Source organism: Tenrec ecaudatus, chromosome 1 (genome assembly GCF_050624435.1).
Source record: "Tenrec ecaudatus isolate mTenEca1 chromosome 1, mTenEca1.hap1, whole genome shotgun sequence".
NCBI lineage: Eukaryota > Metazoa > Chordata > Mammalia > Afrosoricida > Tenrecidae > Tenrec > Tenrec ecaudatus.
In genome coordinates, this window is record NC_134530.1 from 178,924,807 (window position 1) to 178,937,209 (window position 12,403).

At 49.4% G+C, this 12,403-nt stretch overlaps 1 protein-coding gene across 2 annotated transcripts in view; it reads right to left on the reverse strand.

Moving 5' to 3' along the window:
* ILDR2 (immunoglobulin like domain containing receptor 2) overlaps positions 1 to 12,403 on the reverse strand; it is a 91,004-nt gene that overhangs the window by 18,795 nt on the left and 59,806 nt on the right. Inside the window, exons 4-6 of one of the 2 annotated variants that reach the window (XM_075564415.1) lie at positions 9,891 to 9,947; positions 6,689 to 6,835; positions 5,512 to 5,685 (exon numbers count right to left, since the gene is read on the reverse strand). In XM_075564415.1, coding sequence (XP_075420530.1) covers positions 5,512 to 5,685; positions 6,689 to 6,835; positions 9,891 to 9,947 — 378 coding nt within the window. The remainder of the gene's footprint in view (positions 1 to 5,511; positions 5,686 to 6,688; positions 6,836 to 9,890; positions 9,948 to 12,403) is intronic. The other variant, XM_075564407.1, reaches the window with a different exon arrangement.

The window sequence follows — 12,403 nt, forward strand, 5'->3', positions numbered from 1 at the left end:
ATAAAACACCAGAGAACCTTGGTGGAGAACTTTCCTCCCCTGAGCCTGCATCACACGGTGGCTGCTATCAAGTCGTCGTCCCCCGCCACCCCACCCCCCGCCTCCCTAGAGGATGGCGTAGAGCTGCCTCAGCGTTTCCAAGGCGAATCTTTCCAGAAGCAGTCTGCCACAGCTAGTGGGTTCAAACTCCACACTTTGGGTTGAATATTGCTTTGTATCTTATAATTCTTAGTTATTTTATATCAATTCATAAACCCTCATTCCCCACTCGACTAGATTCTGAGTTCATTGAAGGCAGGAAAAATTTATATCACTCATTATAAGTTTTCCTCTTGATTTGTGAAAACACTTAGAATGGTGTCAGATTGATTTTTATCTGTAATTTGTTTGAAGATCAGAGAACTTTCCAGTGTGTGGTGAGATTTTAATAAGAAATGTCCTAGATTGTTGGCCAAAGTCCAGCATATTGGGAAAAAATGACTTTTCTCCTGGTAATGTTTCAGCTCAGGGTTAATGGATGATTGACTCTCCTTTCAAGTTCAGGATGGTTCAGGTCCTTTGGTTCATGTGGCTGTTCACACATCAGCTCCTCTAATTTGTCAGCCCTGCCAATTGTTACTGTAGTGGAGAAGAGACATTGGGATGGTCTCTTTGATGCCAAAATAACATTTTTTATTAAATTCATATTGCTAAAGATTTGCGATGATACCTTTTTTTTGAACTGATACTTTTGACCCACTCAAAGGTCAATAATTTTTCAGCTAATTTCTCCTTTACAGCGAACATCCAGCGTATGAAACTTACGAAAGCTTATAAGGCAGATACCCATGGAGAGAGCCCTGATCTTCACATCCTATTTTAATGAGCCAAGGCTGTTTATGGGTGATGGGACAGCTGCCAAATGCCACCCCCAGGGTGACAGCAGCTCAGTTGTGGGAGAAGTGACGGTGACAATTTGCATGTTCTCTGTACACGTACAGTTGGCATATACATAGAGGCATTTACACCCTTATTAGCTTTGAAACTGGCATTTCAAAGCCCCACTCGCTTCCGCGGTGCCTTTGCAAGGAGGAGGAGTGGCGTCCAGGTGGGTGTGAGATAAAGTAGAGGCAGGTCAAGAGTAGACGTGGAAGTCCAGGTAGAGGCGACTGCACTAATGGAGGGACGAGAAGGCAGCCAGGACGAGGAACATGTCAGTGCAGAGGGAGGAAAGTCATCCCATCAATTACTTTGAAGTAAAGATAAGAACTTGGTGATGGGTTGGATGAGGGAAGTGCGGGGGAGGGAAAGGATGAGGAGGAAGTAGCTGCGTCTGGTTTGGACCACTAGGCGGATGTTGGTGTGCGCCATCCCCGGAGGGAGTAAGACATACAGGAGTCCACTTAAGGTGGAGAAGTAGCAGTTTTCCTAGATCTCCTAAAGGCTGAATTTTGAAGCCTTTCCATCCCAGTTGGAAGGAACCAGAGCCTACCTCTTAACCAGATCCCCAGGTGCACATCAACCAAACTAAACTCACTCCCATCGAGTCAATGCCGACTCATAGCAAACTCCGAGGGTAGACGGGGTAGAACTGCCGCGTGAGTTTCTGAGACGGCCACTGTGTGTGAAAGTGGGACGCCCCATCTTTCTCCCACGGAGCAGCTGACCTTGTGCTTGCAGCCCAGAGCGTAACCACTGCACCGCCAGGGCTCCTTCAGCACACAGAAGAGCGTGTGAAAACACAGACTGATTTCTGTGTTTGGGTAGGAGGCCAATTCCCAGCAGGGAGTCAGAATGGAATAAATAGGCGTAAAGCCCTGGTTGAAAGGGTCTGTGGGACTTCCAGATAGAGGTGTCTAGAAGGTTCTTGGATAAATGGGACTGAGATGCAGGAGAAGTTGGCGCTAACAGGGTGTGCATGCGTGTGTGTGAGTGCACGTGTGCATGCACACATGCGAGCAGAATAGAGATGTGACTGAAGCCAAGGGAATAGATAAGATTTCCCAGAAAGAGAACTTTCCACTTAACAAGAAGGGGGTGGGGTGGGGTGGGGGGCTGTGTAGAGGAAGAGCCACCAGCATAAATAGAAGGAAAGATAACAAAGCATGGTTTGAAAAGGCAAAGAAAGACTGGCAGGGTGGGAGGCAAATGCTTTGGGGACCTCGAGGGAGGTGAGGATCGAAAGGCATCCGTTAGATTTAGCAATCAGGCAGTCGGAGCACGAGCTGGTTTCTGCAGTGGTGAAAACCACCACAAGGCAGAAGAGGTTGTGAGCGCAGACAAGTGGACACGTTAAATTCTCAAAACTCAAGAGGCTAGGCTGCAAAAAGGAGAAAGGGGACAGGCAAGTAACATCAGGGCTTTGAACACGGCTGTATTGTAACGGGAGTAGTTTGAGCATGTTTGGAAAGCTGATAGGAAGGACAGGGAGAGGACGGAGCTGGGAGATGCTATGGAGGTGGAGCGTGGCGAGCCCATTGAGAACTTTGGCTCCAGAGCAGAGACTCCTCTTCCACTGCGACAGGAGGAAAGAGGACAACAATATGAGTGGGAGCAGCTTAACTGTGTGGGCGGGAGGGAGGAAATCTGAGCGGATTCTGTTTTCTCTAAGAAGAGTCATCTGCTGAGGATGGCAGGGCCGAGAGCGGGATTGAGGTTTGCAGGTAGGGGAGAAGGACTCACATAGCTGGTACCAAGATCGGGAGGAGGAACGGGGTGACTCTAAACACTCTCCCACTCAGCAGCCAACGGCGTGTACTATTCCTAGCTCCCAAGAGGAGCCTGCGTACACACAACATTCAAGAGAGTACTGTGTGCAGCTCTAATCTCACAGGTGATTGGTGCCAGATGACTACCCTAAAGTGGAAGTAGCTTACAAGCAAAGATGCAGGCTACATTACAATTGTATAAATCAGCATTTCTTAATATTTTTAACATTCTTTAGAGAAGCATCTACGTGAAACACTGGCTTAAGTTTAGCCTCTCTTAGGGGAGGACTAGCTGACCGCCACTGCTGACTCTCTTTACGGCTTTTGAAATGTGCCCGGCTGGGTGGGATGAGGACACCCATCCTCATTCAACAAGACAGACGATAATAATCAGGGCCGGACTAGCTGTGGCCACACTAGTGGCTTCTTCCTCTTTTTCTTTGCCAACGGGGCCTGCACTCTATCCGCCTACAAGGTAAGGTGCTGTAGGCCTAAGAGGCGAGTCCTGAAGAATACAAGCTAACCACAGTCCCTTTTAGAAATGTACACAGGGCACAATCCTTGCCAATGAAACGGCAAGGGGAAGTCAGCTGGCTGGATGAGGGCCTTCTGGAAAAGTCTGCCACACTCTTGGAGAACACCGGTGCAAAGAAGAGGCATAACCTTCTCTGACTCCGAACAGTGAAGACCTGAAGCTCTGGCGGCCAACAGGGCATTCCGAGGAGAGCAGCCCTGAAGAGACGGGGGATGGGGGGGGGGCGCTCAGGATGACAGAACGACGACGGAGAACTGGGCTCTTCAGTGACATCACCTGAACTGCTCCGTTACCCAACCCTGACGTCACCTTTCCTTGGGATCTATTTCTATGTGAAATAATATGTCTTCTTTCTTTTTAAAGCTGTTTCTATTACGTGCACCCAAAAGAAGCCTTATGAACCCAATAGTGGTAGGATTGAAACAAGCAATTGAATGGAAAGAAGCAGGGAATTAGAAAAAGGCTAAAAATAAGAAACAACTATTGGCCATTTGATGAAGAAGAGTAATTTTATTGTGAGACTTAACTAAATAAAAAGGGAACGAGAAAGGGTCCTAGTGGGAAGGATGGAGAAAGATTAGAAAAAGGGGACACAGCACACACAGAGGTTGAGACAGCTTCTATTAATGCCTCTTCAGTTCACTCTAGGCTGGGAAATGGACGATGTTGTCTTCATTTCTCTAGTTCTCTGTGTGTCCTTGATCATTAAGTGTTTGTCTTTTCAGTTGTGACTCGTTCCCTGTCTTAAGATGTCGGAATTCTACAAACACATCTCCTCATTCATCGACATAGTTAGGTTCCAGATACCAGGTGGTTATGGGAACATGAAGGATGATTACATCAGATCACCAAATGGAAGATGACTACATCGTTCCATAACTGCCTGATCACACCATTATCTGCTTGTTGACACATAACCTGAGCCATCACAGCCACCGTGTGCTTGCTTCCCTTGCTGCCATGCCTTATCGCCAGATGCACGTTGTGAGTGTGCAAACTTGTCATCAATGTGAAATGTCGCTTAACAAGATAGTTGGTAAGTGAGGAGTAGTTCTTTTCCAGGGAGAGAAAAACGCAAGTCCCAACTGGTCACTGAGGATATCCGTTCCATCCGTAGCCAGGCAGTGGCAGTTCATTACGTGGACTGGCTATTCTTCCATGCTGGACTGCCTCAAATCTGTTCTCCATATCAATGATTGGCCAGAAAACCTGGAGTCATCTTCATTCCCTAAACTCTCATGGCTTTGTCCCGGATGGACCCACTCATTTCAATCTGAGTGGACTCCCTCTTAGCAAAGATGCTCACATTTCACACTGAAGCACTTTTCAGGGCGTCTGACTCCACATCCTCCCGCCCACTTACCACTCACCTTACACACTGGTGCCAGATTAACTGCTCCTAACTGCAGCTCTCGTCATGTCAGCGCTCCCCCGGGAACCTGCCTGCGGTGTTCCCCACACCAAACCCGAGTTCTCCTGGACGGGATGCCTCCAGCAGCTTCGTCCACGTCCTTCACACAGGTCACAGCTGGGGCAAGGCAAACACAGGCAGTGCCTGCTCCCAGCATGCGGCTGCGCCATGTTAAGCACCTCATTCTCCATTCCTCCAGACCAAGCTGAAATGTCACCTCTTCCCTGAAGACTTTGTGATTGCGCCAGCCCTTTCTTCTTTGTGCTTCCAGTGCCACTCTCCAGCGTTCCAAGGTTTCTCGAATGCCCGGTGGCTCGCTCTGAGGAGGCCCTGCTCCTTGAGGGGGAAACCAGGTCCTACACCTCTTGGTATTCCTCAGGGTGCCCACTGTGTTGCTGTTAGATGCCATCATACTGATCCTGATTAATGGGCGCCCCGCGTGACAGAGTAGAACCGTCCCCCAGAGCATCCTAGGCTGTAATCGTTACAAAAGCAGATCATTAGGTGGCTGGGTTCAATCTCTCAACCTTTCTGTTAGCAGCCAAGCATTTAATTGTTGAGCCCCCAGAATCCCTTGTGTCTACTATAGCCCACACTAAGTAGATATGGATTAGTGGATGAGGTGGAAGGGACACTGTGCCTCCTCCTACTACTTTCAGGTCTCGAGACTGGGAAGAAAGGCGGGCAACACCACTGCCCTGCAGCCGCTGGGAAGCCTACATGCTCTGGGAGAGCTGGCACGGCTGGAAGAACCCATTTCTGGAGTTAGGTCAGGAGTTTTCCAAAGCAGCATCACTGAGCTGACCAGACTTAGCGGCAAGGAAGCAGAAGTCGGGCTGGAGCAGGGGAGGGGCAGGGCAGCGGGGAGCTACATTTACCACTGTGGCTTCCTCCAGTGGAGTCACTTGGTGCCAGAGGAGGTAGATGCGGCTTGTCCATCAGCATGCCAGATGAGGGGCCTCCCAAAGGGAGAGAGGGGATGGAGTAAGGGCCAGGGACACCGGAGACAGAGGGAGGGTACCCGGCCTTGGCTGCTTTCCCTGCTTCATACACTGTGGAGGGAGACGAAGAGCAAGAGAAATTACATCAGCCCACCCTCCACAACCCTCACACCGAAAGTTCCAAGGCCTCATTTAAGGAAGCTCCTGGTTTTAAAGCCGCACGGTGTGTGTGTGTGTGTGTGTGTGTGTGTGTGTGTGTGTGTGTCCAGGCCTGACTTGATCATCTGATCCATCACGTCTTGGATTCCGGCAGCTCTGCTGAAAAGCATCGACATAAGGAATTAGCGTGTTGAGTACCTGGCAGCTGAGTAATTATGTGGTGCTGGGAGCTGTCACAGCAGCGTCCCCGTGACAGCAGCGGCAGCCCACTCTTCACTCCACTCTGGAACTGCCACAGCCCCTTTCCTAGGAGGCTTACCACAGGGGCTGCCAGGGCCGCTTCCGGGAGGACCGGGAGCCTCTTTCAGGGGTGCAAGGCCCCTGCTCCGAGTCTCAGCAGACTCCGCCTAGAAACGGCTTTCCTCCAAAAGACACTGGAGAGACATGCGTCTCCCTCCTTCAAGACGCGGTTCAGTTCCGGCAGGGCTGCCGGGCTCAACATGGACACGGCCTGGTGAGGCCCAACAGGGAATCCTCAGACGAGGCTCCTTTCCCCCTGGGAGGGAGGTAACAAAGCCCGGTGGCTGATGGTACGCAAGCAGGCTGCCAGTGTGCATGCTCTGCGTCTAGAGAGGGGACGGCCAGAGGAGGGTCCCTGTAGCTGGAGTGCCTGGGAGAGCCTCAGAGAGAGGGGGAGACGTCACCTCCCCAACCTCGCCCTCCGGAACCTGCTCGTCATTTCACCCTAGCATCCATGAGAATTCCACATGCAGGATGAACCATGTTGGTGAAAAGCAGGAAGGGGCAGCGTGTAGGGGTGAAGGAAGACAGGATGGGCAGCTCTGGCATGCCAGGGGAGGGTCTGGAATGGCCAAGCTTTTGGGGTGGCAGATGTGGGGTGGGGGTGGGGGTTCTTTGATCCCTCTCCCATGGCGCCCGGGGCCACTTTACTCACAGGCCTGAGGGCAGCAGCAAGAATCCGGACAACACGGGCAGCGGATGTAGCAGCAGCAGCTGTGCGGGCAGCACTGGCACCAGCAGATCCCCACCAGGACGAAGAAGAGGAAGACTCCCAGGATCACCAGACCAACAAACACCCACTCTGGAGGGACACACAGAGGGAGCCACACTGGAGACAGCGCCCACCTTAGAACAGGCCACCCTCGGACTGGTCTCTGACCGGAGGCACAGCGGAGGGCCTGGGGAAGAGCAGGCAGAGCCCCCCAACCCAGGAGACGCTCCGCGTGAGAGGTCCGAGCCTCGCAGGCCCCGGGTGGAGACCAACTTACTGACCAGCACACGGGGAGGGAGGAATCTGTCTAGACTGTCAGAACCAGACAAGGACACGAACAGGAGGGTTTTCTTGAGCTAAAAAATAGTAAGAGGCTTCATTCTTTAAGTTGTGGTTAAAAAAAAGGTACAATAAGACGTGAGCTCATTTAACACTATTCATCATGCTCACCTCACTGTGCTGGGCAACCGTCACCACTGCCCGGTGCCCCTACACATGGGTTCCCCCTTTCCTCCTCCCATCCCTGGGGGCCATTCATAAGCTTTGGTTCCTCTACATTTAATATACAATTTGCATAGTCAAAAGAATCCGGACTATAAAAGGTTAAGTTCCCCCACCAACACAAAAGTCCTCTGTGTCTAAACGGCCCGAGGGCAGAACGTTGGGTGGCCCACTCCCCTATGCATCCATCGGCTTCTGTGGACAAGGGTCCCCAGTGCCACCTCAGTATGCAGCACAGCGCTGAGGTCAGCGCTTCTGCCTTCGCCACACACCACGGCGACCCAGGAAAGCTGGAGGCACAGCATGAGGCAGAGAAGACCCTGGCCCACTGATCCGGTCCCCGGAGGACGGCATGGTGTGATCACACGCTCCGACGGACCACGCTGGAAAGCCAGTGCAGCCAAGAGCCACAGTGGCTTAGAGCGCTGATGGATGGCAAGGCTGACAGGTGTCTACTGGGCCTATCTGCTCCCTTCTGCTATGGTAACAGCCTGCTGGAGGCCGGACACGAAGTCCACTCTATTTGCTCATGCTAACGAGCAAGAAAGAGCCTTCAGACCCAGGACACAAAGGAAACCGATTCTTATTTTCACTTAGATAAGGGCGGGTCTGAATATCATGCTTTGGGGACTTGGCTAACAGCCCTGACTAGCCACCTGGGGACAGAGTGGAGAGAGCCATGCTTTCTTGTAAAACGTCAGATTAGGGTGACTTATTTTTGGTTGAAAGCCATCTACCAAGAATCCCTTTACAATGAGCCCAAAGTACACATGTACACCATTTCCCTCAATTTTTGGTTATTAGCTATTCCTTCAATTAAATGGGCATTCAGCTAGAACGTGAGAATATGATGTTTGTTATATAAAGGGTTTCATGATAATGATAAAAAGGTGACCTTTGTTTATAACAAAATCCTCAGAGGAAAACGTCATATAATTTATGTTTTCCCCAAGCTCCCGTCCAGCTGCCCACTCGTCTACTTGAAATGCAACCATATTTACCAGGGCGACCTCTCTTCAGAGAAGGCATGAGAAGACCTTGTCCCCAGCTAGAACCGTCTTGGAGAACATTCATGCTGAGAACAACAGACAGTCATGGGCACTGGCCTGGACCTTGGTGATACAGAGTAGCACAGTGAGTATGTAGCCTGAGCTAGATAGGAGTCCGGAGGCTTAGATAAATTGTGTTTACTGGTAGGGACAATAAGGGTCAGGGAGTCAAGGATGAAATACTGGCAGATTTCCTTTTTTTGGAAGAAAAAAAAGTTTTCTGTGAAAGGATTCTTAGAAACATGCAAGGGAGGAACTCAGGCCCCTAGACCAGATATAAAAAAAGGATACAGCAACTCTTTCATGGGATGGGAAAATATGAGATCTAGCTTAATGCAGTGCAACATTGTCTTTTGTGATAAACACATGCTTGCAAATTGAGGGACACTTGGATAAATGGGATAACTAAGAAAAAAATTTGTGTTTGGGGGGGTCAACATCAATAAGAATGTCTTTTCTTGGGTTGGCCAGATAATGGGAAAAGAAGTCATGGACGAATAACTTTTGAAGCTCAGCTGCGAACGTGGATGTTTCTTACAACTGGAATCAAATCAAAACCAAGAATCAGAAATATTTTGTATCTCTCTGCGACTCTTAACTTCTAACCAAGATAACCCAAATCACTGCCACCATGTCCATTCTGACCGCTAGTGCTCTGCAGGGCAGAAGAGAACTGCCCCTGTGGGTATCCAAAGCTGTACATCTGTACTGGAACAGAAAGTCTCACCTTTCTCTTTTGGAGTGGCCCATGGGTTCAAACTGCTGACCTTGGTTAGCAGCCCAACGTGTAACTCACTCTGCCACCAGGTCCCTTGACTATTAGGCAGCTCCTAAACCTTTGGGAGAAACCCTCCAAAGCAACAATGAACCAGACCCATTCCTTGGACAGGCCGTTTCCCACACTTCATCCTTCTTTCTCTCTGAAACTCTTCCATTATGGACTACAGTGCCACACCAAACTGATGCTGGCTTGTCTAAGCTGGTGTGTTCAAACGAAGCTCCACATAAAGGAGACATCCTTTGGGGTAGGTGCCCTTGATATATGGCCTGGGGACCACTAAGGACTCGGTTCTCCAAGAAGTCTCATGAAATTGCCTCCAAAGTAATGTAGGTCTATAAATATGTGCTTTTCAAGGGAGGAGGTGGGGGTGGACAGTTTTCATAATGTTTGAAAAAGTGTTTTGATAAAATTAAAAATGGCAATTCAGTGTAATGCCCAGTAGAGGATGGGCACATATATAACTTAGGGCACACCAACAGTGACGATGTGAAGCGTACGTGTAGCTCTCTGGGTGCAGAGATACTGGGGTGGGGCAGAGAGATGGCCGAGAAGCCTACACGCCTGACGCTAAAGGACTGGGCTCCATTTTAGCCTATTTTTAGTCCTTATTATTATTATTCTGTTAGGGCCTAGTTACCCAAAAAAGTGGCATTTAAGGACTTTTTGGGGAAGATTTAATGCACCCTGGAAAAGATCACAGAGCTATACAGATGAATGTGCAAATTCGTGAAAGGAGCAATTAGTGACCGATGCAGAGGCAAGACAGACAGAGCAAAAGCAAATTAAGCAAACCAAGAGTTAAATGACCGAATACCTGGCATAATCTCCACAGCAAAACGGGGCAAGAGATCAGCAAGCAGCCCTGTCCTGCCTGGAAAGGTGGAAGGAAAGAAGGAACGCGGTTACTCCACAGGAAAATACAGCTCACGGCCTGGCTCCCGATGCCGGCTCTCCACGGCGCCGCTGCTGCTCTTTTTTTGTGGTAGGACGACCCTCCCCATCCATCCTTGGCAGCTGTCTCAGTGCACTCTGCACCTAACCCCGGTGGAGGCAGAACCAGCTCTTCCTCTCCAACTATTTTTAGGAGGAGGAAAGCGCCGCTTTGGTGGGAGAAAACCCTGCCTGAGCAGACGGACACACACCATCTCCGTTTATGCATCCTTCCCCACACGCTTCACTGGAAAGTCAAACCCATTTGTATCCAAACGTTCCATCTACATTTTCATACACCCATACACTTATACAGACAGTCCTCTGTCCATATAAAAACAAAAGTACATATTTGGTTTTAGCTCAGGATTATCTCCCTACATGGCTCTATTTATATCCTCGATATTCCGCTGATTCAAATGCTCAAAGGCAAGGCAAAGATAAAGCTAGATCCATCACATACTTGTCTACACTCCTTCTGGCTTCAGAAATGTCCTGTACATATGTATATGGATGGCTTTTCCATCTGGCATTCACAGCTGGCGTTACAGGGACCCAAATGCTTTCTGCAGGGTCTTCCATAAAAGTTGATATCAGAGGCTTGTGAAGGTAAAGAGCTTGCAGGAAAGAAGGCACAGGAAGATGAGGGAAAGGGATGGGTCCTCTTATTTAAAACAGCCGGATTTAAAGAATGACATGCGGACTGCATTCACCCTCTGTTCACGTCCAGGTGACTATGTGTTGGTGCTAGATGCCATCAAGTCAACTCCAACTCATGGCAGCCCACAGCGTGAAAGGCTGCAGTCCTGCATCTTCCTCACAGACACCGGCATGCTTGGGTCCACTGCCACCATACTGTGCCAGTCCTTCTCATGGCACTCGCCCAGCACCGTGTTCTCGTATACTGATCACCCTTCCTGATGATGCGTCCAGCGTTAGTGAGCTGGACAGTTGTCTGCTGTGATCCTTTGGTTTTCAGAGATTAATTTTCAGAAGTTGGTCACTCAGCTGTTGTTCCTAGTCTTTCTTAATCTAGATGCTCTGCCCAAACTGCCCACAGCGGGTGACCCTGTGAGGTAGTTAGTTTATTGTGTCAACCTGGCCAATAAACATGTGGGGTTAATTGAAGGGTAGAGAGATAAATGGCTCAGTGAGCCTCGCCTTTCTAGTTTTCGGGTCTCTTGCTTCGTGATGGTCGGACCAGGGTGCAACTGCCTTGGTCAGTTCCCTGCTTCAGCTGGCAAGGCTCACTTCCTGCAAGACATCCCCAAAGAGAAGCTGCATGGACCTACCCCGATGCAGCCCTGGGTGCCAGAGCAGCCGTGTGGAGACCCCTGCCAGCGCTGAGATGCTTACACATTCACTGATTAGGCTTTCCTCCTGCAGTCCGTGTCATAGTGTGTATTGTGTGAGATGGAGGAGGACTTTGTGGATTGCTGTTGGACATATGGGCTAATGTTGGACTTGTGGGCTTGGGAAGCCCTGGGTTGGGATGTTTTCTTGATGTGCACTTAACCTTTATATAAAATTCTCTCTTATACATGAGTTTCTGTGGATTTGTTTCTCTGAAGTACCCAGACTAACACACCCTGCTAGTATTTGAAAATACCCTTGGTGTCTAATATCATAACTACACGCAGTCACCACAATGGGATAAACTGACAAGGGGGAGGCCATAGTGCCACTTTGTCTCCACGTTCATGTTCCAGGTATCTGTACCATGCTGGTCAGTCACATTGGAGATAACTTGCACACTGCTTGAAAAACAACCCAAGTGAAGCCATATCCTACTTCAGTTTTGTACTTCTCTAACAGGACTGCCCAATAGACTCTTATGATTTTGAATAAAGGTTTACAGGCAATTTGTATTTTGCATCCAACAGTTCATACTTCTTCTGTTTCCACTCATCTCTTGCAATCCCTTTAGATCACATCTTCCTGTTCTGCCTGTTCCACTCCTCCTTCTTCCCTAGACTCTGAACTTCGTCCTTCAGTAAATGCTGCCCCTTTGGTCTTAAAGGGTTGATTATTTTAACACAGGGGTAAGTTCAGTCCCAGACCTGAAGGGTGACTCAGGTCACCCTTGGGGGTCCTACCGGTCTACAACCAACCAGTAAACCTGGACTCATGATTTTGAGTTCGGTTCCAACATCGTTTTCTCCTACTCTCCAATGTGATCTGTTTCAGAGCAGGGGGTGGTGGCTGCCAGGCACGATCGAGTATTTCTGGCCTCTAGGCTGTCGAGACCAATGTTTATGTGGTCCATTGGTCCACTGGACTCATTGTATCCACACCTTTTGATTTTCATCACTCTTTTCCTCCAGATGGAGAGACACCAATAGCTTCACCTTAGATGGCTGCTCATGACCTTGTAAGACTCCAATTGCTACTCACCAA